The 25,295-nt window shown below is 46.0% G+C and overlaps 1 protein-coding gene across 1 annotated transcript in view; it reads right to left on the minus strand.

The window, feature by feature from the left end:
* The window catches only part of RPGRIP1 (RPGR interacting protein 1), an 84,196-nt gene that overhangs the window by 26,904 nt on the left and 31,997 nt on the right, over window positions 1–25,295 (minus strand). Inside the window, exons 12-21 of the mRNA XM_062206592.1 lie at window positions 15,675–15,820; window positions 11,157–11,317; window positions 9,376–9,519; window positions 8,765–8,915; window positions 4,835–5,287; window positions 4,516–4,667; window positions 3,739–4,081; window positions 2,351–2,535; window positions 1,842–2,045; window positions 1,330–1,465 (exon numbers count right to left, since the gene is read on the minus strand). Of these exons, the coding sequence (XP_062062576.1) occupies window positions 1,330–1,465; window positions 1,842–2,045; window positions 2,351–2,535; window positions 3,739–4,081; window positions 4,516–4,667; window positions 4,835–5,287; window positions 8,765–8,915; window positions 9,376–9,519; window positions 11,157–11,317; window positions 15,675–15,820 (2,075 nt within the window). The remainder of the gene's footprint in view (window positions 1–1,329; window positions 1,466–1,841; window positions 2,046–2,350; window positions 2,536–3,738; window positions 4,082–4,515; window positions 4,668–4,834; window positions 5,288–8,764; window positions 8,916–9,375; window positions 9,520–11,156; window positions 11,318–15,674; window positions 15,821–25,295) is intronic.

Raw genomic sequence — 25,295 nt, forward strand, 5'->3', positions numbered from 1 at the left:
TAAACCTGATGTGGGATCGTGGATTGAATAAAGTGGGTAAAAGGCAGCTTTTCATGGACATTACTAGTGCAACCAACAAATTCTGACAGTGGAGTGGACTCATTAGGTAATAACATTATCTTGTTAAGTTTGACAAATCTGACAACTGTACTGTGATTATATAACATAACTTCCTTTTTCTTAGAAAAAATTAAATATAGTAGTTTGCAACATATTCTCAAATGTTCCAGAACAAAATGATAAACAGTGACAACCTGTTAAATTTGGGCAGGGAGTTTGTGAATTTTTTTTTCCTATTTGTATAGCTGTTATGTAAGTTTGAAATCATTCTGGGACCAGTGCTGTGGCATAGTAGTGGGCTAAGCCTCCACCTGAGGTGCTGGCATGCCATATATGGGTGCCGTTTTTTGTCCTGGCTGCTCCTCTTCAGATGCAGCTCTCTGCTAATGCACCTGGGAAAGCAGTAGAAGATGGCCCAAACCCTTGGTCCCCTACACCCACATGCAAGACCCAGAAGAATCTCCTGGCTTCAGATGGGCGCAGCTCTGGCCATTGCGGCCAACTGGGGAGTGAACCAGCAGATGGAAGACCTCTCTCTTTCTCTGCCTCTGCCTCTCTCTGTGTAACTCCAACTTCCAAATAAATAAGTAATTCTTTAAAAAAAAAAAAAAGAAAGAAAGGAAGAAAGGAAGGAAGTCTTGTGGCTGTTGCTGTGGCAGAGAGTAAAGCTACCTCCTGCAGTGTTGGCATCCCATATGGGCGCCAGTTTGAGTCCTGGCCACTCCACTTTTGATCCAGCTCTCTGCTATGGCCTAGGAAAGCAGTGAAAGATGGCCCAAGTCCTTGGGCCCCTGCACCCATCTGGGAGACCTGGAAGAAGCTCCTGGCTTTGGATCAGCCCAGCTCTGGCCTTTGCGGCCAACTGGGGAGTGAACCAGCAAATGGAAGACCTCTCTCACAATCTCTGCCTCTCCTTCTCTGTGTAACTCTGACTTTTAAATAAATAAGTAAATCTTTTTTTAAAAAATAAGTCTTTACCTTAATTTTAAAAATTGGGTTAATACCACAAAGGAGACAATTATGCTCCTTTGTAATTCACAAGACTGGAGCAAATTAGCATTTTATAAACACTAGCTAGCTTAGTTACCTAGCTTTGAGAATTCTAGCATTGGTTGGCCTGACCATCAGACTTATAACATGAAATTGGGCCCAGGGTCTTGTGTACTAGCTTTCCATAAAAGATTTAGCACTGCAAGACAAAGGACAAAGGTAAACACCTGGCTTGATAACGTAATTAAGCGGTTATGTAGGAAAATGAGAGGACAATACCATTTACGGGATGCAGGGATTCCTTGCACTTCGGTGCTGGCTGAGAGGACATGGTCTCCTCTGTGTGCTGACTTTTAAGACCATCATCTTCGGTGATCTTAAGCCCTGAGAACTTCAACTCAGTGTAGTTCACCTGCTTCAGAGTAAGAAAAACAATAGTGTATCACTGGTAACATCTTGGTTTTCTCTCTCTCTCTCTCTCTCTCTCTCTATATATATATATATATATATATTAGCTCTCTTCACTTTTTATAATGTAGTATTTGCTTTAAAATAAATATACACATACATACAAATACTAAGGTTCTTAGCATAAATTGTAGAGCATAAAATATGCTGAGTTAAATTATATGAAAATGAACAGTCCAGGGGCTTCATTAATCTACTTGTGCTTGTGGAAACAGATAGCTATGATTATTGCCTGTCTTGTGTGTCTGCTTCTGCTTCTGCCTCTGAGAATAACACACCTGAGGACACTACAACCCATATTTTAGTTCTTCAGGGTTTCTTACTTGCAACGTATTCCCATTTAAGATGTTACGACTAAGATACTCCATCCTGTTCTTTCCTTGGGCACCTATTCTTTTGCCATGTTTTCTTCTTGAGTAGGTGGCAACCTGGCGTTCCTTTTCCTTTCTTTCTCCCACCTGAGGAAGTTTTCTCTTTACGTGATACTGGCCAGCTTCAATGGGAATCTCGGCAGATGTCACCTGGTTCTGGACAGAAGGGTCAGAGACAGCCTTACAAGGCGACCTCGATACACAAGAAAGGGGTCTGTGAACTTGCAGTGGACTTCATTCTTCTCCTGCCACAGAACTAAGAGACTCTCACTCTCTCCTCCCCTCAAGAAAACCCAGGGTTTCCACTCAATCAATGTCTCAAGCATTATAAGGCGTGGAGATTAAGTTTGCATAACACCTGACATTCACAGAAGGCATTTAACTCCAAGGCTAACACTGTCTCCTTCAAATCTGCTCAAGACTGGCAGAGATCTGTTACCTGGGGAGTCCTGGAGAGCTACCTGTGGAGGAAAGGCAGGCTTTTCCTCTTCAGACAAGATCTCTAAACCACCCTTGGTGTCCCTTTCCTTATCCTGTGCTTCTGCTTTCAGGACGGTCTCAGGAGGTAGGTAGTGCGACTTCCAATCCAGGTGCACTTGGATAGTTCCATTGGGTTTCTCTGCAGGGTCAGTGAGGTTAAAATCCCCTGGGAGGCACACGAACATTAATTAATAAGACCTGATCCCATGAAATAGGCAAGTGAGTATTTCTTGTACAGTTCTATTTTCTCCTTTTTATTTCACCATATTTTGTTAGTAACTAATTAATACCCACCAAATAATCAGGATGATAATATATTCAGAAGTAACATAAAACAGCAGTGTAGTGACAGGGGAGGGAAGGGTCTGTACAGGTTTCAGGAAGAGACAAAGGACGTAGAGAGGAAAACAGCTTGCTTGTCATCAGCCAGCTACCCAAGAGATAAGATGGTATGATGATTGCTATTATCAAAGGCTTACTATGTCTTAGGTATACCAAGCAAACCATCATCTACACTCCAGTGAGCCCAAGAAGGCTTAAGCAAGATGTCTTTTTCCAACCGTCAGGCTGCCGATTTGTAACACCAATGGCAGAGAGCTCACTCTGTCTCTCCTCTTTGGCAGAGTTGTGAGTGGAAGTGTCAACCTTCCCTTCCTTCCTTCCTTCCTCATTATTTTTTTCTTTTTTGAAGCAGTGTCAGGATGAGGAGCACACACTTCCTGGAGCACACAGAAGCTTGTTAAATGTGGTTGGCACCAGCTGTACCGATCCACACATCCTAGTAAGGGAATGTGTACTCTTGCCTCACCCTCCTGGGACTGTAGCCAGAGAGCTGACCCCTCCTACGTGCACCCCACAACCCCAGGAATGAAGATAAGACAAGACAGTGTGGAGCTCAGCTCTACACTGGGGAAAAAATAAATCCAATTCATTTGCCTTTGTCATGGTCTGATGTGGAAGTCTCTAACTTGTGTCTAATGTTTAAAAGACTTGAGAGAAGTATGGGGGAGTGGAAGATCACAGCTTATTATCAAATAGCTAGTCATGCATCAAGAAACAACAGGCCTCCTGTCAAGACAAACACTGGGAAACACTGCAGAATGCTAGTTTGTTCCGAAACAGAGGCATCGATTTTAGGGGGTGTTGGTCTATCAACTTGAAACTTGTGCAAGTTGCTGAAAAGCAGCAGCAGGCAACAATTCCATGGAAGAAGTGAGGCTTCAAGTCTTCCGCTCTGGAGCTCTTGACAACAGTTTAAAGTCCTTTCTGTAGATTTTAAGACTGTTCCAAGCAAGTACACAAAAGCAGAATCAAGACAGAGACGACACTGGGGAAGAGGCATGAAGATGGGACAACCTCAAACTCCCACCTTTTACAGATTGGTTCTGTGCAAGAGGCAGCAAGGGCACCTGAGCTCGGCCCAGGTACAGGCCAGGCTCTGACTCTTCATCATCAAAAACGTAGATGCACAGGGCCTCCCGCCTCAGATACTGATCCAGATCAGAGGTGACAAGCACTGGGAACCGAGCCTGGTCTCTAAAGTAGGGACTGTTACTGGCTGGAACGATGGCAGTGTCGTGGTCAGAGAAGGTGAAGAAGCGGTACATGACGTATGGACTGGGCTGAGCTCCCAGCTGGCGACCCCGGAGGCCGCAGCACCTGGTGATTTCAATCCGCAGCTCATTCTGAGGTTGCCAAGCTTTTGATCTGGACTGGAAAGATGTTGGTCTTGGGTTGAGGAAAAAGGGCAGAGCAAGTTCATCATGGTAGGTGAGGGCCAACCCCACCCCGGGTGAGGTAGAGCTAGGACCCTGAGAACTGTTAGCCTGACTGGGCTGCAGACAGATCCAACGACCTTCCCCTCCCTGCAAACTGACTCTCGCAGTCACTTGAGGGCGATGCTAGCCCTCAGGCCTCATCTTCAAGGGTGGTACACAGAAGCTGTTGTGTTCACGGCAAGGAAAGACAGCCAGCTCCAAGGGCTTGGTTTCATTTGAAACTCAAGCTTGCTCAGGGGAAGAATCTGGACTAGCTGTGGTGTTTTTCTTCTTTCATTCACACTCAGAACACCTACTGACAGTGGGAGATGGAGCTGTTCTCATGAGCTTTTGACTAGGCTCCTGTGAGCTGCATGGGGACATCTCACCTCATCCTCCTTGGCCTCCCAGGCTCCAGGTACGCTGGCTGACAGGTAGGCCTGGGCCTTCTTTTGTTTATTGCATGCCAGTTGGCTGCGTCCTATGGGGAAGTGCAGTCTCATCCAGTACTCTAGCACCCCAAAGTCTTCTCCACCAACTCCTGGGGTAGCAGAAAGTGCAAAAGGCATGGAGAATAGAGAGGGTGTGGCAAAGACCAAGAATAAAGGCAGAGGAAGAAAATGGGAAGCCACCAGAAGTGCAAGCACAGACTCAGGAAAATTCTGCAGTGGTCTCATGGGTTACAGGAAGCCAACAGTACTTACTTACCAGTAAGTGTGACCGAGCCATGGACTTTCTCCACGGTCTCTAGCACTCTGTCAAAGCAAATCCATCCGGCTGCAAGGGTGTGGTGTTCACTGGCCACAGCCTGGTGCAGATCAAGACGGGCTGAAGCCCCTCGAAGGTAGTGCAGGAAAAGGGAATCCATCTCCACCACATACTGGGAGGTGAAGTCGTAGCAGGGCTGCGGCCCCACAGAGAGTGGTGTACAGTGAGTTTCAAAATCATAGAAGGAATAGGTGCAGAAGGTAGTAGGGCGGGCATCTCCAGCCTGAGCCAAGGCAGCAGATGTCAGGAAGGCCTGGTGGATGTGTAGTTCGAAAAGATTGTCACTCTGACGCAGCAAGGAAACATCCGCTCTCTCCTCATCTCCGAGGGCAGGCAGGGTTTTTAGACTTACTGACATTTGTCGAGTGCCATAGGCAATGTCTTTGAGCTGCTCTAGAGGGAACAGAAAACTGTCTATCCATTAAAGGGTCGGGAGCTCTTCCTTAGAGGAAAGAAGGTTGGAAAGAAGAAGAAAAACATGGATGCCCAAGTTGCGAATATTTCAAGAGACTATGTGATTTAAAAGGAAAGACAATTAGAATGACAACCAGGAGCTTTGAATTCTGATGGCCAAATGATCCAAAGCCTGCTTTAGAGAGAAGATACAGGATGAGCAACTGGAACACTCAACTCAGGAAAACACTGGGTGGCACATTTCATCAGATTACATTATTATGGTTCACAGCAAGGCTGTATCAATTAACAGGTAATTTCACAAGAAGGAATGAGGAACACAAAACATGAATATTTCTCCAAGAGTCAGGTGTATCAGCTATCAAGAAAATACCAAGGCACGGATGCAGTCTCTATTACATTCTGCTGGGCCAAACCAAGAAATGCTTCCCTTTCTCCAGCCAGACCAGTCATTTTTCATTCTGTTCAAATTTGGTTTCATCCTAAGAAGGCAAAAAGTCCCCTTGAAGTCAAAGAGCAATGGAGTGAAAAGTGGGAGAGGAGACTTACTGGAAAGAGGCTGAAAATATTGGCGGTGGGATGCAAGATATGTAGACAATGTATCACACCTGTGTGAACATCCCTGTCTAGCCCAAGAGAAAATTATATATAGTGTGCTTTGAACTGGGGAGTAATTGAGTCATCACAGTGTGTAGATGGTAAAAGTCCTGTTTTTTGTAAAAAATAATAATAATAATAATAATTTTTTTTTTTAATTTGAAAGGTAGGAAGAGAGGGGCTGGCGCTGTGGCGCAGAAGGGTAAGTTTCTGCCTGTAGCACTGGCATCCATAGGAGTGCTGGCTCCAGTCACGGCTGCTCCACTTCTGATCCAACCCCCAGCTAATACGCATAGGAAAGGAGCTGGAAATGGTCCAAGTATTCACGCAGAGACCTGGAAGATTTCTGCCTCCTGGTTTTGGCCTGGCCCAGCCTTGGCCATTGCAGCCATTTGGGGAATGAACCACTTATGACAGATCCAATTCTGACTTTCAAAGCAATCAATCAATCCTTAGAAAAACAAAAAAAGCAAAGAAAGGTAGAAAGAGAAAGAGATTGAGAAAAATATCTTCCATCTACTGGTTCACTTGCCCAACACCCTCAACAGTTTTGGGCCAAGCCAGGCGAAAACGAGGAGTCTGGAACTCCCTCAGGTAGCAGGGACCCAAGAACTTCAGCCATCATCTGCTGCCTCCCAGCATACACATTCACAGGGAACTGGATCAAAGTACCCAAAACTTGAACCAGGCACTGCCATAGGGGGTGCAAATGTCTCAAGAGGCAGCTTAATCTGCTGTGCCACAATGCCCACACCTTGAAGGTCCTGTTTTTAGAGTTAAAGCAGGGGCCAGCACAGTGTAGTAGTGGGTAAAGCTGCTGCCTGCGGTGCCAACATCCCATATGGGTGCTATTTGAGTCCTGGCTGCTCCACTTCCAATCCAGCTCTCTGCTATGGCCTGGGAAAGCAGTAGAAGATGGCCCAAGTCCTTGGGTCCCTTGCACCCTCATAGGAGACCCAGAAGAAGCTCCTGGCTCCAGATTGGCACAGCTCTGGCCATTGCGGCCATCTGGGAAACGAACCAGCGGATGGAGGACCTCTCTCTACCTCTGTGTCTCTTTAACTGTCTTTCAAATAAAGAAATCTTAAAAAAAAAAAAAGTTAAAGCAGGGTCTGGCACTGTGGCATAGTGGGTAAAGCCGCCACACGTGGCACCAGCATCGCACACGGGTCCCAGTTTGAGTCCCGGCTACTCCACTTCAAATCCAGCTCCCTCATAATGTGCTTGGGAAAGCACCAGAAGATGGCCTGCACCCATGTGGGAGCCCTGGATGAAGCTTCTGGTTCCTGACTTTCGCCTGGCCCAACTCCAGCAGTTGCGTCCAACTAAGGAGTGAGCCAGCAGAAGGAAGATTCTCTATCTTTCCCTCTAACTCTGCCTTTCAAATAAATAATTAAAAAAAAAAAAAGGCTATGAAAGCAGAGTAAAATGTTCTGGATACAGCAGAATGTCTTCAGGTTTAAAAGAAAAAGTAGGAACACAGACATGACTAATGGTTTCTTAATTCATAAGACTGATATAATTAAATATAGTATATTTAAGTTGTGTTTTATATGACATAGTGTTAATAGTCTTAGCACACAAAGAACTTAAATACTGTTAATAAATGAGCAAAAGACAAAAACAGCTAATTCTCAAAAGAAATAATTCAAATAACTGTTAAGCACATGAAAAGCTCTTCAGCCTTACCAGTAATCAAAGAATGGCAAGTTAAAGCAAATGAATCTTTAGAAATAGGTAAAAGTACTTATTCTGCACTGTCTTGGGACAAGGACCTTGAATCTGAAGGATGTAAGAGTTTCATTCCAAGGGAGGATTTCCTTTGTCATATGTCAGTGACCTTGTCAGACTCACCTTGGCTTGGATAAACCATGACCCAGAGAAGACTCCTGTCCCTTTATTCCAGTTTCATGTATACTAAGAACCCTACTTATGACTCTTCTTGCTAGAGACAGGGCTGCCCTCAACAGTGGTTCCAAATACTCTCATGGCAACAATGGAATAACCACTATTGTACAATAAAAACATTCCAATTTAAATGTCTCTGGATAATTTGGTTAATGAGAGTCAGATCTCACACCACTGAGTAGAAAAAGCCAAGTTTCTTGACATATAACGGGGTGGGGAATCTTTTCTACTAAGGGTCATATGGATATTTAGAACATCATCTGTGGGCCATATAAAATTATCAACTTAAAAAAAAAAAGAGCCTGTCACAGACTTATTAAACTTCAATTCCTGCCTGAGGTCGCCTTGGTAGGGCCAAACCAAGTGATCTCGTGGGCCTTCTATGGCCTCCAGGCTGGATGTTCCCCACCTAACATACAAGGTTGACACCAGAACCTGGTCAGCAGCGGCTGTACTAAATACAGGAAATTCAAAACGAAAAACTTGCAGCAACTCATTGCTGCCATGTCACTGTTGACATCCTCAAACTGTAATAAAGATTCTAGAGATTTTTTTTTTCCCAAGAGCCTCAAGGAAAAGGATGATGAGGATTGAGTGACGAAGCTTTACAGGCTTGGGTTGACAGAGAGGAGAGCAAGAGAGTATAATATACCACCTTGAGGGCCAACAGCAACACTCTCCAATTCTCAAAACAGAATCAATCCCCTCAAAATCATTGCTGGGCCCTGATGAGGCTCTGCAGAGAAATCAGGACAACACACTGACATAATGGAAGGACGGAAGCTGCTAACCCTATGTTAAAACAACAAAGATGATGAGATAAGGAGTAGGAGGGGTCAGTGGCCTGCAATGGCCATGAGAGGCAACCTACTACACGGTACACAGAGAGGAACACAGGCATGAGCTGTGTGCAGGGTACCAGGATGAGGAGAACAAGGTACTAAGACTTGCCAGATGTTGGAAGGCCATGGCTTCTTAAAATACCTTCCAGTTGCTTGATACGGTTGTTCTTGATGTCTAGGAGTTGACTCAGCCTCTCCAGTTTTTCTTCGTGATCTCTATTTTCATTATCAGCTTTTGTCATCATTGCCTCCAGTTCCTCCTGAAACAAAATAATGTCTGAACTTTTCTATCTCAGTGGTCCAGTTCCAAAGGGCCCAGATAAAAAAGTGGAACTTGCTGCGTCAAGATGACTCACTAGTTCCTCAGTACGGCAGATTCTTCCCCTAGAAAAATCCCTGGGCTCCTCCCAGACTGCTCTAGGACTACTTGAACTATTAGTGCCAGAGTAGCATGCTCCTTGAACAGCCAAAAGTTGAACTCAGAAGGTTCACATTTGCCATTGTCATTAGTTGGCCCCCTCACTAGCTTCTAGTGCCAAGGTGCTGTGGGCATACACAAGCCCTCAAGTTCCCCCATGGTTAGCACCTCCTGTGTTTGCCTAGGACAGCGTGTTATCTGGCATCAGCCCTGGAAACAAAGGTGTTGCTTCATCCCCAGTCTTGTGAATGGTTTCCAAGTGCCCAGCTTTCTAACCCTTCCTGTACCATTTTTTCTTGCACCTGATAACACACGTTGATTTTGCGCTGCAGAATAAGCATGTCTCTAGTCTTTTCCAGTTCCAACGTGGTCTCTGCATGTGATATTTGCAACTCACTTAACAACTGGCAGAGTTTCTTTTCTTCTTGGATTTTTTGCTCACTGGGCTATAGAGGAGAACACATTGGAAAAGGGAATATAAATGAGAGAGACTGTAATAACTATTCTCCATAAAGCAATTGCTGATAGCAATAAGATGCCAAAACATAAAAGAAGATGTGTAAGGCCAGCATTGTGGCATAGTGGGTAAAGCCACCACCTGCAGTGCTGGCATCCCATATGGGTGCCGGTTCAAGTCCTGGCTGCTCCACTTCCAATCCAGCTCTCTGCTATAGCCTGGGAAAGCAGTGGAAGATGACCCAGTTGCTGGTCGGCACAACTCCAGCCATTGCAGCCATCTGGGGAGTGAACCAGTGGATGGGAGACTTCTCTCTGTCTTTGCCTCTCTGCAACTCTTTCAAATAATAAATAAAATTTAAAAAGAGGACTTGTAATACTTCTCAAGTGCTGTCTTCCCTACTCCTCATCTTCAGTAGCAGGAGTGAAGAGAGGTACACAGCTTCTAGTGGCTGTTTGCTCTTCAGAAGAGCACTTCAAGTCCTGAAAAAGACCCTACTTTTTTTTTTTTTTTTTTAATTTGAGAGAGGGTGCAGGGGCGGGAGTAGATAGGGAGATCCCATGCACTGGACCATTCCCCAAATGCCCACAATGGTCAGGGCTGGGCAGAGCTAAGGCCAGTAGCTAGAAACTCAATCCAGGTCTCCCATGTGGGTAGCAGGAACCCTACTACTTGAGCCTCCACTCTTGCCTCCCAGGAACTGCAGTAGAGTCAGAAGCTGGAGTCAGGAGCTGAAGCTGGGAATTGAATCCAGGTACTGAGATGTGAAATACAAGCATCTTAACCAGTTTTTGTTGTTGTTGTTGTTGTTGAATTTTTTTATTTGACAGATAGAATTAGACAGTGAAAGAGAGAGACAGAAAGGTCTTCCTTCTGTTGGTTCACCCCCCAAATGGCCACCATGGCTGGAGCTATGTTGATCCAAAGCCAGGAGCCAGGTGCTTCTCCTGGTCTCCCATGCGGGTGCAGGGCCCAAGGACTTGGGCCATCCTCCACTGCACTCCTGGGCCACAGCAGAGAGCTGGACTGGAAGAGGAGCAGCCAGACTAGAACCCGGCACCCATATGGGATGCCGGCGCTGCAGGCAGAGGATTAACCAAGTGAGCTAGGGCGCTGGCCTGTTGTTTGTTTTTTGAGAGAGAGACAGAGACCTGTATCTTCCACCCACAGGTCTACTCCCCAAATGTCCGGGGCTGGCCAGGAGTCAGGAGCTTCTTCCAGGTCTCCCACACAGGTGCAGGGGCTGAAGAACTTAGACCATCTTCTGCTACTTTCCCAGGGATAACAGCAAGGAGCTGGATCAAAAGTGGAGCATCCAGGTCTCGAACCAGTGCCTATACGGGATGCTGGAATCTCAGGCAGTGGCTTCACCCGCTATGCCCCATCACCAGCCCCCTTATCCAGATTCTTAACCACTAGGCCAAATGCTTGTTCCCAGATTCTAAATTTTATGAGCTATGAAGGACTGGGACATGTGTGGAGCTCAAACTTTCTCTACTCTCAACATTTTTATATCCTTCCCCAGATTGTCCCTAACCAAGATAAAATACCAGTTTTCTAATCTCTTCATCTTTCCTAAGGATATTTGGCAAAGTGGACTCATTTGTTCAGGGGACTGTTGCTTACCTCGATCTGAGCAGTCTCTTGGAATACAGCTCGGTGAATGGCTGGCTCCGACTGCCTGTCAGGAATTTGGGCAAGCGTGGCTGTCCTTTGGAGGATTTCCACTTCCTGTTTATGCTTCTGAATCATGTTGGTGACTTCAAGCTTCAGATCTTCATTTTCAGCTGGAAGAAAAAAAAATTCAGAAAGCTGAAATTCTGTAGTTATTGGTAACCAAGGTCAGAATTGGATCAAGAGCAAATTAAACTTTCCCACTGAGGTTTAACTCATTTTATAATTTTCTGAGAAAAGTAACTTAAAAATATTTAAGATGTATTTATCTGAAAGGCAGAGAGACCAAGACAGAAAAAGACACTTTCCATCCACTGGTCCGTTCCCCAAATAACCTCAGCAGTCAGAGCTGGGCCAGGCCACAGCCAGGAGCCAGGATCTCCATCCAAGTTTCCCATGTGGGTGGCAGGAACTCAAATACTTGGGCCATCATTTGCTGCCTTGCAGGGTATGCACCAGCTGGAAGTTGGATCAGAGCAGAAGCCGGACTCCATCCCAGGCACTCCAGTATGCACTGTGGGCATCCCAAGTGGCAGCCTAACCCCCTGACCACACTGCTTGCCCCTGCAATTTTTTTCTTATTTCCACAAAAGGCCTCTATTATTGACTCAGTAAAATGAGGTGATACGTACTCTCTGAAAACAAAACACCTGCAGTACACTCTAGACTGAAGTAGAAACACCACCAAAACAAAAGCAAGGTCACATGACTGACTACATCAATGTAAACTCTCTGACAGCACCAACCAACCAGCCACATCCCCCCCACATCAGGGTGACTTGTAGGCAACTGGTTCCCTGGGCAGCCACCTCCATATGTACCCACCCTGCAGGGCAGATGGACATTTCCGTGTGTGTGAGTGTGTGTGTGTGGGTGTGTGCACGCACACGTGTTTTTCAGGGAAGGAATGTGGTCAGTATTTAGTGTGTAGATCATCTCATCACCAAACATTAGAGAAGGGTTTAAATTAGATTGCCCCTAACCTTCTTATAAGACTTCAATGGTGCAACATTTGTTTGGCTTAGTGGTTAAAATGCTGCTTGGGACACCCCTATTCTTTATCAGAGTGCCGAGGTTTGCATCTCCGCTCTGTCTCAGTTCCAGTGTCCTGCTAATGCATATTCTGGCATGCAGCAGATGATGGTGCCGACCACACGTGTAGGAGACCAAGACTGAGTTCCTAGCTCCTGACTTAGGCCAATGGAGGCATCTGGGGTGAGAATCAGGAGATGGCACAATTTCTTTCAAACAAAGATTTGTTTTTAGACTTCACTTGTACTTCCTACAAACTACAGGATTCTTTGCATATGCTAAGCATTATGCTTTAATGGCCCCTGCCTCAATTTTTATTGATGCCATGCTTCTTTTCCTTCTCGCCCCTATTTGAATATACTGGAACCTGTTAAAGCTAAATATCAAGGTCCAGGCTAGGAAATAGTAGTAAGATGAGAGTCTTTATGACAGTATCCAAAAACCTTCTGAAGAACTATCTTCTGCAATATGGCAGGAATTAAGACAGGGTGAAATGGTGGTGGTAACCAAGAGTGGTAATTTGCTGTTCAATATCAGGTATGAGTGCTAAGAGAAAGATGCCTTCTATTTACCTCTGAAAGGATGAGCATAAGGGACAGCAAAATCTATTTTCAATACATTCAGTTAATAAAATGGATGTTGAAAAATATTGAGTTAGGGGCTAGCACTGTGGCATAGGTTAAGCCTCCACCTGTGATGCCAGCATCCCATATGGGCGCCAGTTCAAGACCCCACTGTTCCATTTCCACTCCAGCTCCCTGCTAGTGCACCCGGGAGAACAGCAGAGAATGGCTTGGGCCCTTGGGCCCCTGCATCCACTTGGGAGACCTGGAAAAAGCTCCAGGCTTCTGGCTTTGGCCTGGCCCTGCCCTGGTCATTGAGGCCATTTGCAGAGTGAACCAGCTGATGGGAGATCTATCTTTTTTATTTTTTTATTTCTTATCATTTTTATTTTTTGACAGGCAGAGCTAGACAGTGAGAGAGAGGCAGAGAGAAAGGTCTTCCTTCTGTTGGTTCACTCCCCTAATGGCCGCCATGGCCAGCACTGCGCCAATCCGAAGCCAGGAGCCGGGTGCTTCCTCCTGGTCTCCCATGTGGGTGCAGGGACCCAAGGACTTGGGCCATCCTCCACTGCCCTCCTGGGCCACAGCAGAGAGCTGGACTGGAAAAGAAGCAACCAGGACTAGTGCCCAGCGCCCCAACCAGGACTAGAACCTGGGGTACTGGCACTGCAGGCAGAGGATTAGCCAAGTGAGCCATGGCGCCAGCCTCTGTCTCTCCTTCCAACTCTGCCTTTCAAATAATAAAAAAATAGGAGCCAGTGCTGTGGTGTAGCAGGTGAAGCTGCCAACTGCTATAAAGGCATTCTATATGGCATTCTATATTCGAGTCCCAGTTGCTCTACTTCTAATCCAGCTCCCTGCTATTGTGCCTGGTAAAGCAGTGGGCCCCTGCACCCACGTGGGAAACCTGGAAGATGCTCATGGCTCTTAGTTTGATTGCCATTTGGGGAGTGAACGAGGGGATGGAAAATCTAATTCTGCCTTTGAAAGGAGAGTTAAAGAGAGGCAGAGAGAGAGAGAGAGAGAGAGAGAGAGAGAGAGGTCTTCCATTTGCTGGATCATTCCCCAAATGGCAGGAGCTGGGCCATTCTGAAGCCAGGAGCTTCTTCCAGGTCTTCCACATGGCTGTAGGAACCAAAGGCAATCTTCCTCTACTTTCCCAGGACACTGCACAGAGCTGAAAGCTGTATTGGAAGTGGAGCAGCTGGGACTCAAACCGGAACCCATATGGGATGCCAGCACTGCAAGTGGTGGCTTTACCAACCATGCCACAGAGCCAGCCCCAATTTTTAAAGAAAGAAAAACATTGAGTTAAAAATTGGCCGGCGCCACGGCTCAATAGGCTAATCCTCCACCTAGCGGCACCAGCACACCAGGTTCTAGTCCCAGTCAGGGTGCCAGATTCTGTCCCGGTTGCCCCTCTTCCAGGCCAGCTCTCTGCTATGGCCCGGGAGTGCAGTGGAAGATGGCCTAGGTGCTTGGGCGCTGCACCCCATGGGAGACCAGGAGAAGCACCTGGCTCATGGCTTCGGATCAACGCGGTGCACCGGCCACAGCGGCCATTGGAGGGTGAACCAACGGCAAAAGGAAGACCTTTCTCTCTGTCTCTCTCTCACTGTCCACTCTGCCTGTTTAAAAAAAAAAAAAAATGGCATCTTCGGGGCCAGCCAAAGGGGTTAACACCTTGGCCTGAAGCGCTGGCATCCAATGTGGGTGCCGGTTCGAGACCTGGCTGCTCCACTTCCCATCCAGCTCTCTGCTCTCTGCTATGGCCTGGGAGAAGATGGCTCAAGTCCTTGGGCACCTGCACCCACGTGGGAGACCCAGAAGCAGCTCCTGGCTTCGGATCGGCGCAGCTCTGGCCTTTGTGGCTGATTGGGGAATGAACCATCGGATGGAAGACTTGTCTGTCTGTCTCTCTCTCTCTCTCTCTGACTCTCCTCTGTGTAACTCTGACTTTCAAATAAAAAAATCTCTAAAAACAATCATCATCACGGCTCACTAGGCTAATCCTCCACCTGCAGCGCCAGCACACCAGGTTCTAGTCCCGGTTGGGGCGCCGGATTCTGTCCCAGTTACTCCTCTTCCAGTCCAGCTCTCTGCTATGACCTGGGAGGGCAGTGGAGGATGGCCCAAGTCCTTGGGCCCTGCACCCGCATGGGAGACCAGGAAGAAGCACCTGGCTCCTGGCTTCGGATCGGCACAGTGCCGGCCGTAGCAGCCATTTGGGGGGTGAACCAACGGAAAAGGAAGACCTTTCTCTCTAACTCTGCCTGTCAAAAAATAAAAATAAAAATAAAAATAAAAATAACTCAGCATCTTCAGGGCAGGCATTTAGCTTAGCAGTTAAGATGCCCAAGTTCCACAACAGAGCACCTGAGCTTGATACCCCTGTTTAGCTCTCAATTTTAATTTCCTGGTAATATGCATCCTTGGAAAGCAGTAAGTTATGGGCTCAGGTGAATGCATTCCTGCCACCCATGTGGGAGACTTTGAGTTCCTAGTTCCTGGCTTTGGCTTGGCCCAGCCCCAACCATGTGAGGAGTGAACCAGGGCATGGGAGAACACATGCATTCTCGCTTTCTCAGTCTCTCAAATACATGTTTAGATAATAAAACACAGTGGCACCCTTGCAAATGGGAAGGCATTACATGGAAAAAGACATGCATGGTACATTAGGCGTCATGTTTTCCTGAGCATCAATCTGACCTAGTTGTCAGCGTTCTTATTCTGGTTATCTGTGGCCCACAAAAGAATAGGATCAGGAAGGAGTGTGTGGGGGGGAGAATGGGACAAATGATGACAAAAATTCTCTTATCCAAAGGCAGACGTAAAGGATGCTACATCTGAGAGTGCCCTGCAGGGCCTGACCCACCTTTCTCTCGGGATAGCTGAAGTAAGACTTTTCTCTTCTCCTCCAGCTCAGCATCCAGCTGATCCTGCAACTGAGAAACTTGCTGCCGTAGCTGTTCTCCTGTGGGCTCACTGTTCCAGTGAGCTTGGCTACTGCTGTCCAGCATGCTGAAAATGGCAAGCCAGTTGTCAAATGGATCCTCGAAAGTGTGCGATTCTACGTCTTTATTACACAGTTTCAGCATCTCCTGGGCCTGGTTCACATTTCATTTCCCTACATGTTTTCTTCTGCCTTTGCTTTATTTGTAACTGTCATTTACCAACTGCCTTAGAACTTTTGGGTCCCTCAGAGGAGTTGCTCAGTATCTCTTCTGTGTAGGTCTCAAGCATCTCACTGAGCGTAAACCAAGTCACATCCATTTCCCAAGGAACTTCCTCAGCATCATGGCTTTCTTTGGGCAGGTAACCATGAACCAACACATTATCAGTCCTGCTGGATTAGAAACAAGGAACAAAATATTCCTCTTTTCACCTCATGCATCTACTTTTCTCAATCACTAGTTTGGAGAACACTTTCCTTTGAACTAAATTATAAGTTAATCATCTATGGGCAGAAACTAAACTTTTCAATAACTCTGCTTCCAACTCCATAGTTGCAGGCTCATTCAGTATATAACACAGTCAGAACTAGCCATTTACATGATGAAATGACATTGAGAGCCAATTACTTCCACTTACAGTTTTTCCCTATCACTTTAATAAATATGGTCTGAATAACGCGCCTAGGCTAGTAGTAGTGTACCTTAGCACCTTCTCATCATATATCATATGATGACCCAAAAAGAATATTCTGAGTGATGAAGAGAACAGGTTGGTAAATAATAGTGTCTGCCACAAGGGCAAACAAAGTAGATAATCCCCACATGCCAATCATTTCCCCACGTTGTTTCCAGGACACCCCCTATAAGACCTTCCAGTCCTGCTGCCTTTAACTAGGTCAGGGGCACTTTTATTTTTAAAAACTATGATCTGGGGCTGGCATTATGGCATAGTAGGCTGAGCCGCTGTCTGTGGCTACAGCATCCCCTATGGGCACTGCTTCATGTCCCAGCTGCTCCTCTTCTGATCCAGCTCTCTGCTTATGTCCTAGAATAGCATAAGATGATGCATCAGCCTGGGCCCCTGCACCTGCATGGGAGACCAGTAAGAAGCTCCTGGCTCCTGATTAGCCCAGCTCCAGCAGTTGCAGCCATGTGGGGAGTGAACCAGTGGATGGAAGACCTTTCTCTGTCTCCCCCTCTTTCTGGCTGTAACTCCATCTCTCAAAATAAATAAGCCAATTCCAAACACTGGCTCCTGATTCCAGCTCCTTGCTAATGCAGGGGTGCTGGGAGGCAGTGGTGATGGTTCAAGTAATTAGGTTCCTACCATTCTTAAAGAAGATAACACTTAGGCAGCCAGTGTTGTGGCACCGCAGGTTAAGCTGCCACCATCCCATATGAGCACCAGTTTGAGTCCCGGCTGCTCCACATCCAATCCAGCTCGCTGCTAATGTGCCTGGGAAAGCAGTGGAAGATGGCCCAAGTGCTTGGGCCCCTGCACCCATAAGGAAAGACCCAGAAGAGGATCCTGGCTGTTGGCTTCGGCCTGGCCCAAGTCTAGCGGTTGCGACCATTTGGGGAGTTACCAGCAGATGGAAAATTGATCTCTCTCTGTCTCTCCCTCTCTGTAACTTTGCCTTTCAAATAAGTTAAGAACAAGGATAGGAGTCGGGAGCTAGAGCTGGGAACTGAAGGCAGGCAGTTGCAGGTGACTTAACCAGCATTCTTTTTTTTTTTTTTTTTTTTATTTTTGACAGGCAGAGTGGACAGTGAGAGAGAGAGAGACAGAGAGAAAGGTCTTCCTTTGCCGTTGTTAACCAGCATTCTTACCTCAAGGCTAAACTCCTGCTCGTAAACATTAAGGCAAAGTAGAGATTGCACACCTGCATCACTTCTGGATGTCTCAAGATAAATGTATGCTGTTACAGGGTGAGTAGTTCAAACTTCCAATCTACCTAGCAGCAGCATCCAGGACGAGTTAAGGAGAAAGCATGCAAATTAGAGGGACACATGGATCTATGTTGGTGTCTTGCACCACTCAGGACCCCAGCAGCCAAGAGCCTTAGCACTAGCTTTAGAGCGAGGTGAGACCAGAATGAAGCAGCCCAAGCCTCTGCCGATAAAGCTGTGGGAAGTGCCTGGCAAGAGTCCAGCTTGAAGCCCTGTGGGGGACAGTATACCCGCCAACCTAGAGGGAAAAAGGCAGGGGGGAGGGCACATTTCTCTCTCTCCGACAACCCAGCACCAGGATTCTGTAACTAGCCGAGAGAGGGTGGGGGTCATTTTGGACGTAAGCAACAGCTGTACCAGCTTGTGTCTGCCTGCCCAGCAACCAGCCCAGAGGAGTCGCCCAAGTCTGGCTGGGAGAACTGACAAGGGGCTGGGCTCTGGTGACTGTGGGAGGCTTGTGCGCCGAGACTGTGAAAGCACTGTGGCTGCATGGGAGGGCACAGGGTGTGGCTGGGACTTTGGGCAGTCACTGTGGGCAGTTCCACATGCTCAGGGCTCACCGACTCCCTGGTGAGGGTCAATGCTGCAGGATCTGTGCTCACACAGAGGACTGCACAGATCCTTTGTGTGGTTTCTGTGGCAACACAGATGAAAACTGTACCCACTGGGGCTAGTACCCAGGCATTGGTCACCTTTTAGTCTGACACTCCTTTCCTGTCCTAAGCCAATAGAGCTTAGTCTGATTAAAAGGAAAAAAAAAAAAATTACCACGCTCGACTTAGACACTCTCCTCACTCTGAAGCACAGAACAGAGCTCCCTGGCTGCACCCAGCAGGCACCTCAGGGTATTCACTGAAAAAGCAGACACTCCTAATGGACAGAGTTCAAAGAGAAAAGACATCACAGGGAAAAATAAAAAACCAACGAGTATCACCACAAATGCCGGATAATTATTGCAGCAATTCAAGAAACAAGAATAAGAAAGACAACATGACACCCCCAAAGGAACACAACTCTTCAATACTAATATGTGAAGATTAAGAGATTGAAAAAGTGCCAGAAATGGATTAAAAAAAGATTACTCAGAAGCAAATTTATGAACTAAAAGAAATTCATATATGAAAATTTCCCATGAAATTGAAATTTTAAAGAGAAATCAAGACAAATATTAGAAATGAAGAATTATAGAATAAGAAATATGGTGGAAAGTCTTAATAGACTCAGTGAAGCGGAAGAAAGAATATCTGAGATAAAAGACAAATCTGAGGCTGGCACTGCGGCATAGCGAGTAAAGCCGCCGCCTGCAATGCCGGCATCCCATATGGTTACCAGTTGGAGTCCCAGCTGCTCCACTTCCGATAAGGCTCTCTGCTATGACCTGGGAAAGCAGTATAAGATGACCCAAGTTCTAGGGCCCCTGTACCCGTTTGGGAGACTCGGAAGAAGCTTCTGGCTCCTGGCTTCGAATCAGCTCAGCTCCGGCTGTTGTGGCCAGTTAGGGAGTGAACCATTGGATAGAAGACCTCTCTCTGCCTCTCCTTCTCTCTCTGTATAACTCTTTCAAATAAATAAATAAATAAAAAAGAAAGAAAGAAAGAAAAGAAAAATCTGGAAATTTTATAATCAGACCAAAAAACAAAAAAGAAGTAAGAAAACTAAAAAGCAGTGTCAGAGATTTATGGGATACTATCAACCAGCCCAACATAAGGGTCTTAGGAATTCCTGAATGCGTAGCAAGAAAATGGATTAGAAGCCTTTTTTAGTGAAATAATTACAAAAAACATACCAAATTTGCACAAAGAAAGGGATGCCCAAGTACAGGAAGCACATAGAATTCCTAACAGACATGACCAGAAAAGATAGTCACCACGACACATTCTAGTCAAACTCTCCACAGTAAAACATACAGAAGTGATTCTAAAATGGGCATGAGAGAAACTCCAGGTTACTTTCAGAGGATCTCCAATTAGACTCAGAGCTGACTTCTCATCAGAAATCTATAGGCTACGGAAGAATGGCGAGGTATACTCCAAGTATTAAGAGAAAAACAAAAACTGTCAACCCAGAATACTGTACCCTGCAAAGCTCTCATTTACAAATGAAGGTGAAATAAAGACCTTCCATAACAAATGGAAACTGAAAGAAATCTGTCATCACCCATCCAGCCTTACAAAAGATGCTTAAGGATGTGCTGCACACAGAAACATGGTCATCGCTATGAAAGAAGGCGAAAGCAGAGATCTCCCAGTAAAAGTACAAAGGAAATCAAAGTAAACAATAGGAATATTTATGGAAAAATGGCAGGCCCAAGTCATTGTTTATCAATAGTCACCTTCAATGTAAATAGCCTGAACTCTTCAGTTAAAAGATAGAGACTGCCTGAAGGGATTAAAAAACAAAAGCCATCTATTTGCTGCCTATAAGAAATACAACTCGTCAACAAAGATAAGTGCAGACTAAAAGTGAAAGAATGGAAAAAGGTATTCCACGCTAAAGAAACCTAAAAAGAGCTAGTGTAGCCATCCTAATATTCGACAAAACAGACTTTTACACACACACACACACACACACAAGGCAATATGTAATAATTAAGGAATCAATTCAACAGGAAGATGTGACCGTAATAAATATTATGCACCCAATTACAGAGTACCTGGCTATTTAAAACAAATGTTAATGGATCTAAAGGGAGACATAGTCTTAAATACAGTAGTAATGAGGGACTTCAATAGCCCACTTTCAGCATCAGACAGATCACAACCAGACAGAAAATCAGCAAGGAAACAGGTCCCTTTGTTCTATAGTGTTGACTAATTCTAACAGACACCTAAAGAACCTTTCATCCTACAGATACAGAATACGCATTCTTCTCACCAGTGCATGGAACTTTCTTTAGGATAGACCACATGCTAGGCTATAAAACAAGTCTAAGCAAATTCAAACAAACAAAAGACCAAAATCATACCATGTATCTTATCTAACCACAATGGAATGAAGCTGGAAATCAACAACTCAGGAATCTCTAGAATAGATGTAAACACATGGAGAATGAACAACATGCACCTGAATGAACAGTGGCTCACTGGAGAAATCAAAACATTCCTGGAGGCTGGCGCCGTGGCTTAACAGGCTAATCCTCTGCCTTGCGGCGCTGGCACACCGGGTTCTAGTCCCGGTTGGGGCGCCGGATTCTGTCCCGGTTGCCCCTCTTCCAGGCCAGCTCTCTGCTATGGCCCAGGAAGGCAGAGGAGGATGGCCCAAGTACTTGGGCCCTGCACCCGCATGGGAGACCAGGAGAGGCACCTGGCTCCTGGCTTCGGATCAGCGAGATGCGCTGGCTGCAGCGGCCATTGGAGGGGGAACCAATGGCAAAAAGGAAGACCTTTTTCTGTCTCTCTCTCTCACTATCCACTCTGCCTGTCAAAAAAGAAAAAAAAAAAATTCCTGGAAACAAATGAAGATGACAATACAAGATATCAAAACTTATGGGATACAGCAAAAACAGTATTAAGAGGAAAGTTTATAGCAATTGGTGCCTACATCAAGAAAGGGGAAAAATAAATGAACTATCAATGCATCTCAAGGACCTAGAAAAGCAGCAAACCAAACCCAAAACTAGAAGGAGAAAAGAAATACTTAAGGCCGGCATCGTGGCTTAACAGGCTAATCCTCCGCCTTGCGGCGCCGGCACACCAGGTTCTAGTCCCGGTTGGGGCGCTGGATTCTATCCCGGTTGCCCCTCTTCCAGGCCAGCTCTCTGCTGTGGCCAGGGAGTGCAGTGGAGGATGGCCCAAGTACTTGGGCCCTGCACCCGCATGGGAAATCAGGAGAAGCACCTGGTTCCTGGCTTCGGATCAGCGCCATGCGCCGGCCGCAGTGGCCATTGGAGGGTGAACCAACGGCAAAAGAAGACCTTTCTCTCTCTCTCTGTCTCTCTCTCACTATCCACTCTCTGCCTGTCAAAAAAAAAAAAAAAAAAAAAAAAGAAAGAAAGAAATACTTAAAATTAGATAACAAAACTGAAAAACAAAAAATTACAAAAGATCAGCAAAATAAAATGCTGGTTTTTTTGAAAATTTTTTTTTAAAAAATTGATATACCATTGGCCCAACTAATAAAAAAAAAAGAGGGAGAATATCCAAATAAATAAAATTAGTGATGAAAAAGGAGATGTTTCAATAGACACCACAGAAATAAAAAGAACCATGAGAAATCACTACAAAGAGCTGTATACCAACAAAGGGTGAAACCTAGAAGAAGCATACACATTCCTGGATACATACAACCTACCTAGATTGAGCATGAAGACACGGAAAACCTAAAGACCAATAACCAAGATGGAAGTTTAATCAATAATAGACACACTCCTCCTCCCCAGCAAAGAAAAGCCCAGGACCGATGGCTTCATTACTGAATTCTACCAGATATTTAAAGAACAACAAACTCTTGGGGCCAGCGCTGTGGCATAGCGGGTAAAGCTGCCACCTGCAGTGCCAGCATCCCATATGGGCACTGGTTCGACTTCTGGCTGTGGTTCCCGTCCCGGCTCCTGGTTTTGGATTGGCATAGTTCTGGCCGTTATGGCCAACTGGGGTGTGCACCAGTGGATGGAAGACCTCTCTCTCTCTGCCTCTTCTCTCTGTGTAACTCTGACTTTCAAATAAATAAATCTTTAAAAAAAAAAAAAAGGCTGGTGCCATGGCTTAACAGGCTAATCCTCTGCCTTGTGGCGCCGGCACCCCGGGGTTCTAGTCCCGGCTGGGGCGCTGGATTCTATCCCGGTTGCCCCTCTTCCAGGCCAGCTCTCTGCTATGGCCCAGGAAGGTAGTGGAGGATGGCCCAAGTGCTTGGGCCCTGCACCAGCATGGGAGATCAGGAGAAGCACCTGGCTCCTGGCTTCGGATCAGCCAGATGTGCCGGCCACAGCAGCCATTGGAGGGTGAACCAACGGCAAAAAGGAAGACCTTTCTCTCTGTCTCTCTCACTATCCACTCTGCCTGTCAAAAAAAATAAATAAATAAAGAACTCCTTTTTTTTTTTTTTTTTAAGATTTACTTGAAAGTCAGAGTTACACAAAGAGAAGGAGAAGCAGAGAGAAAGAGGTCCTCCATCTGCTGGTTTACTCCCCAGTTGGCTGCAACAGCTGGTGCTGAGCTGATCTGAAGCCAGAAGCTTCTTTTGGGTCTTCCAAGTGGGTGCAGGGGCCCAAGGACTTGGGCCATCTTCTACTGCTTTCCCAGGCCATAGCAGAGAGCTAGATCAGAAATGGAGCAGCTGAGACTCAAACTGGAGCCCATCTGGGATGCCACACTGCAGGCAGCAGCTTTACTCGCTATGCCACACTGCTGGCCCCAAGAGTTTGTTCTTCTTTAAATGTCTGGTAGAATTCAGGAATGAAGCCATTGGTCCTGGGCTTTTTTTTTTTTTTTTTTTTTTTTTGGCTGGGGCGGCGGAGTCTTTATTACTAAAATCAATCCCTGGAGCAAGGAAGTCTCTTCAACAAATAGTGATGGGAAAACTGGATTTCCACGTGCAGAAACATGAAGACCCCTACCTTACACCTTACATAAAAATACACTCAAAATGGATTAAAGAACTAAAACTTCAACCCCAAGGCCGGCGCCGCGGCTCAATAGGCTAATCCTCCACCTAGCGGCGCCGGCACACCGGGTTCTAGTCCCGGCCGGGGCACCGATCCTGTCCCGGTTGCCCCTCTTCCAGGCCAGCTCTCTGCTGTGGCCAGGGAGTGCAGTGGAGGATGGCCCAAGTGCTTGGGCCCTGCACCCCATGGGAGACCAGGAGAAGCACCTGGCTCCTGCCATTGGATCAGCGCGGTGCGCCGGCCGTGGCGGCCATTGGAGGGTGAACCAACGGCAAAGGAAGACCTTTCTCTCTGTCTCTCTCTCTCTCTCACTGTCCACTCTGCCTGTCAAAAAAAAAAAAAAAATTAAAACTACAACCCCAAACCTTCAAATTATTAGAGAACACTGGGGAAACCTAATAAGACATTGACATAGGCTGAGTTCTTGGAAAAGACCCAGAGGCACAGAGCCAAAATTGACAGATGGGATTACATCAAACCGAGAAGTTTCTGCACTGTGAAAGAAACACTCAGGAATGTGAAGAGGGAACTGACAGAATGGGAGAAATTTGTAAGCTACTCAACTGATAAAGGATTAATAACCAGAATATATGAAGAACTCAAGAAACTCAACAACAATGAAACAAACAACCTAGTTAAGAAATAGGCAAAGGAGGGGTCTGGTGCTGTGTTTCACTTGGTTAATCCTCCACCTGCGGTGCAGGCATCCCATATGGGTGCTGGGTTCTAGTCCCGGTTGCTCCTCTTCCAGTCCAGCTCTCTGCTGTGGCCCGGGAAGGCAGTGGAGGATGGCCCAAGTGCTTGGGCCCTGCACCCACATGGGAGACCAGGAGAAGTACCTGGCTCCTGGCTTCAGATCGGCATAGCTCTGGCCGTGGTGGCCATTTGGGGGGTGAACCAACGGAAGGAAGACCTCTCTCTCTCTTTGACTCTGTCAAGTAAATTAAAAAAAATTTTTTTTAAATAGGCTAAGGACTTCAACAGGCATTCTTATAAGAAATACAAATGGCCAATAGACACACGAAAAATTGCTCAGGATCACTAGTCATCAGGGAAATGCAAATCAAACCACAAAGAGGTTTTACCTCATCCTAGTTAGAATGGCTCTCATATAGAGATCAATAAACAACAAATACTATTGAGGACATGGGGAAAAAGATATACTAATCCACAATTGGTGGGAATGTAAACTGGTACAGCCACTGTCGAAGACAGTATGGAGATACCTCAGAAATCTGAATATAGACCTACCATATGAGGCAGCCATCCCACTCCCGGGAATTTACCCAAGGGAAATGAAATCAGCATATAAATGAGTTTGCTGTACCCCCATGCTTATTGCAGCTCAATTCACAATAGCTAAGATATGGAATCAACCCAAATGCTCATCAACTGAAGACTGGATAAAGATATCATGGGAGGGGCCGGCGCTGTGGCGTAGTGGGTTAAAGCCCCAGCTTGCAGTGCCGGCATCCCATATGGGCACTGGTCCAAGTTCCAGCTGCTCCACTTCCAATCCAGCTCTCTGCTATGGCCTGGGAAAGCCTTAGAAGATGGCCCAAGTTCTTCGGCCCCTGCTCCCATGGGGGAGACCTGAAAGAAGTTCCTAGCTTTGGATCAACTCAGCTCTGGCCCTTTAGGTCATTTGGGGAGTAGACCAGCGGAATGGAAGACCGCTCTCTCTCCCTGGCTCTACCTCTCTCTGTAACTATTTCAAATAAATAAAATAAATCTTAAAAAAAAAAGAAATTATGGGATATATATACCATTAAATACTACACAGCAGTAAAAAATAAAGTAAAATACCATCATTTGCAACAAAATGGATGAAATTGGAAATCATCAAACTTAGTGAAATAAGCCAGTCCCAAAAGAACAAATACCATGTGATACATAACAGAGCACCTACAAGGTAATCTATAGAAGCAAAATTGCATTTCAAGATGCAATGAGTTAGAACAGCCCTTGTCTGTTGAGGAACAGTTTCCCC

This window comes from Lepus europaeus, chromosome 11 (genome assembly GCF_033115175.1).
Source record: "Lepus europaeus isolate LE1 chromosome 11, mLepTim1.pri, whole genome shotgun sequence".
In the NCBI taxonomy this organism is placed as follows: Eukaryota; Metazoa; Chordata; class Mammalia; order Lagomorpha; family Leporidae; genus Lepus; species Lepus europaeus.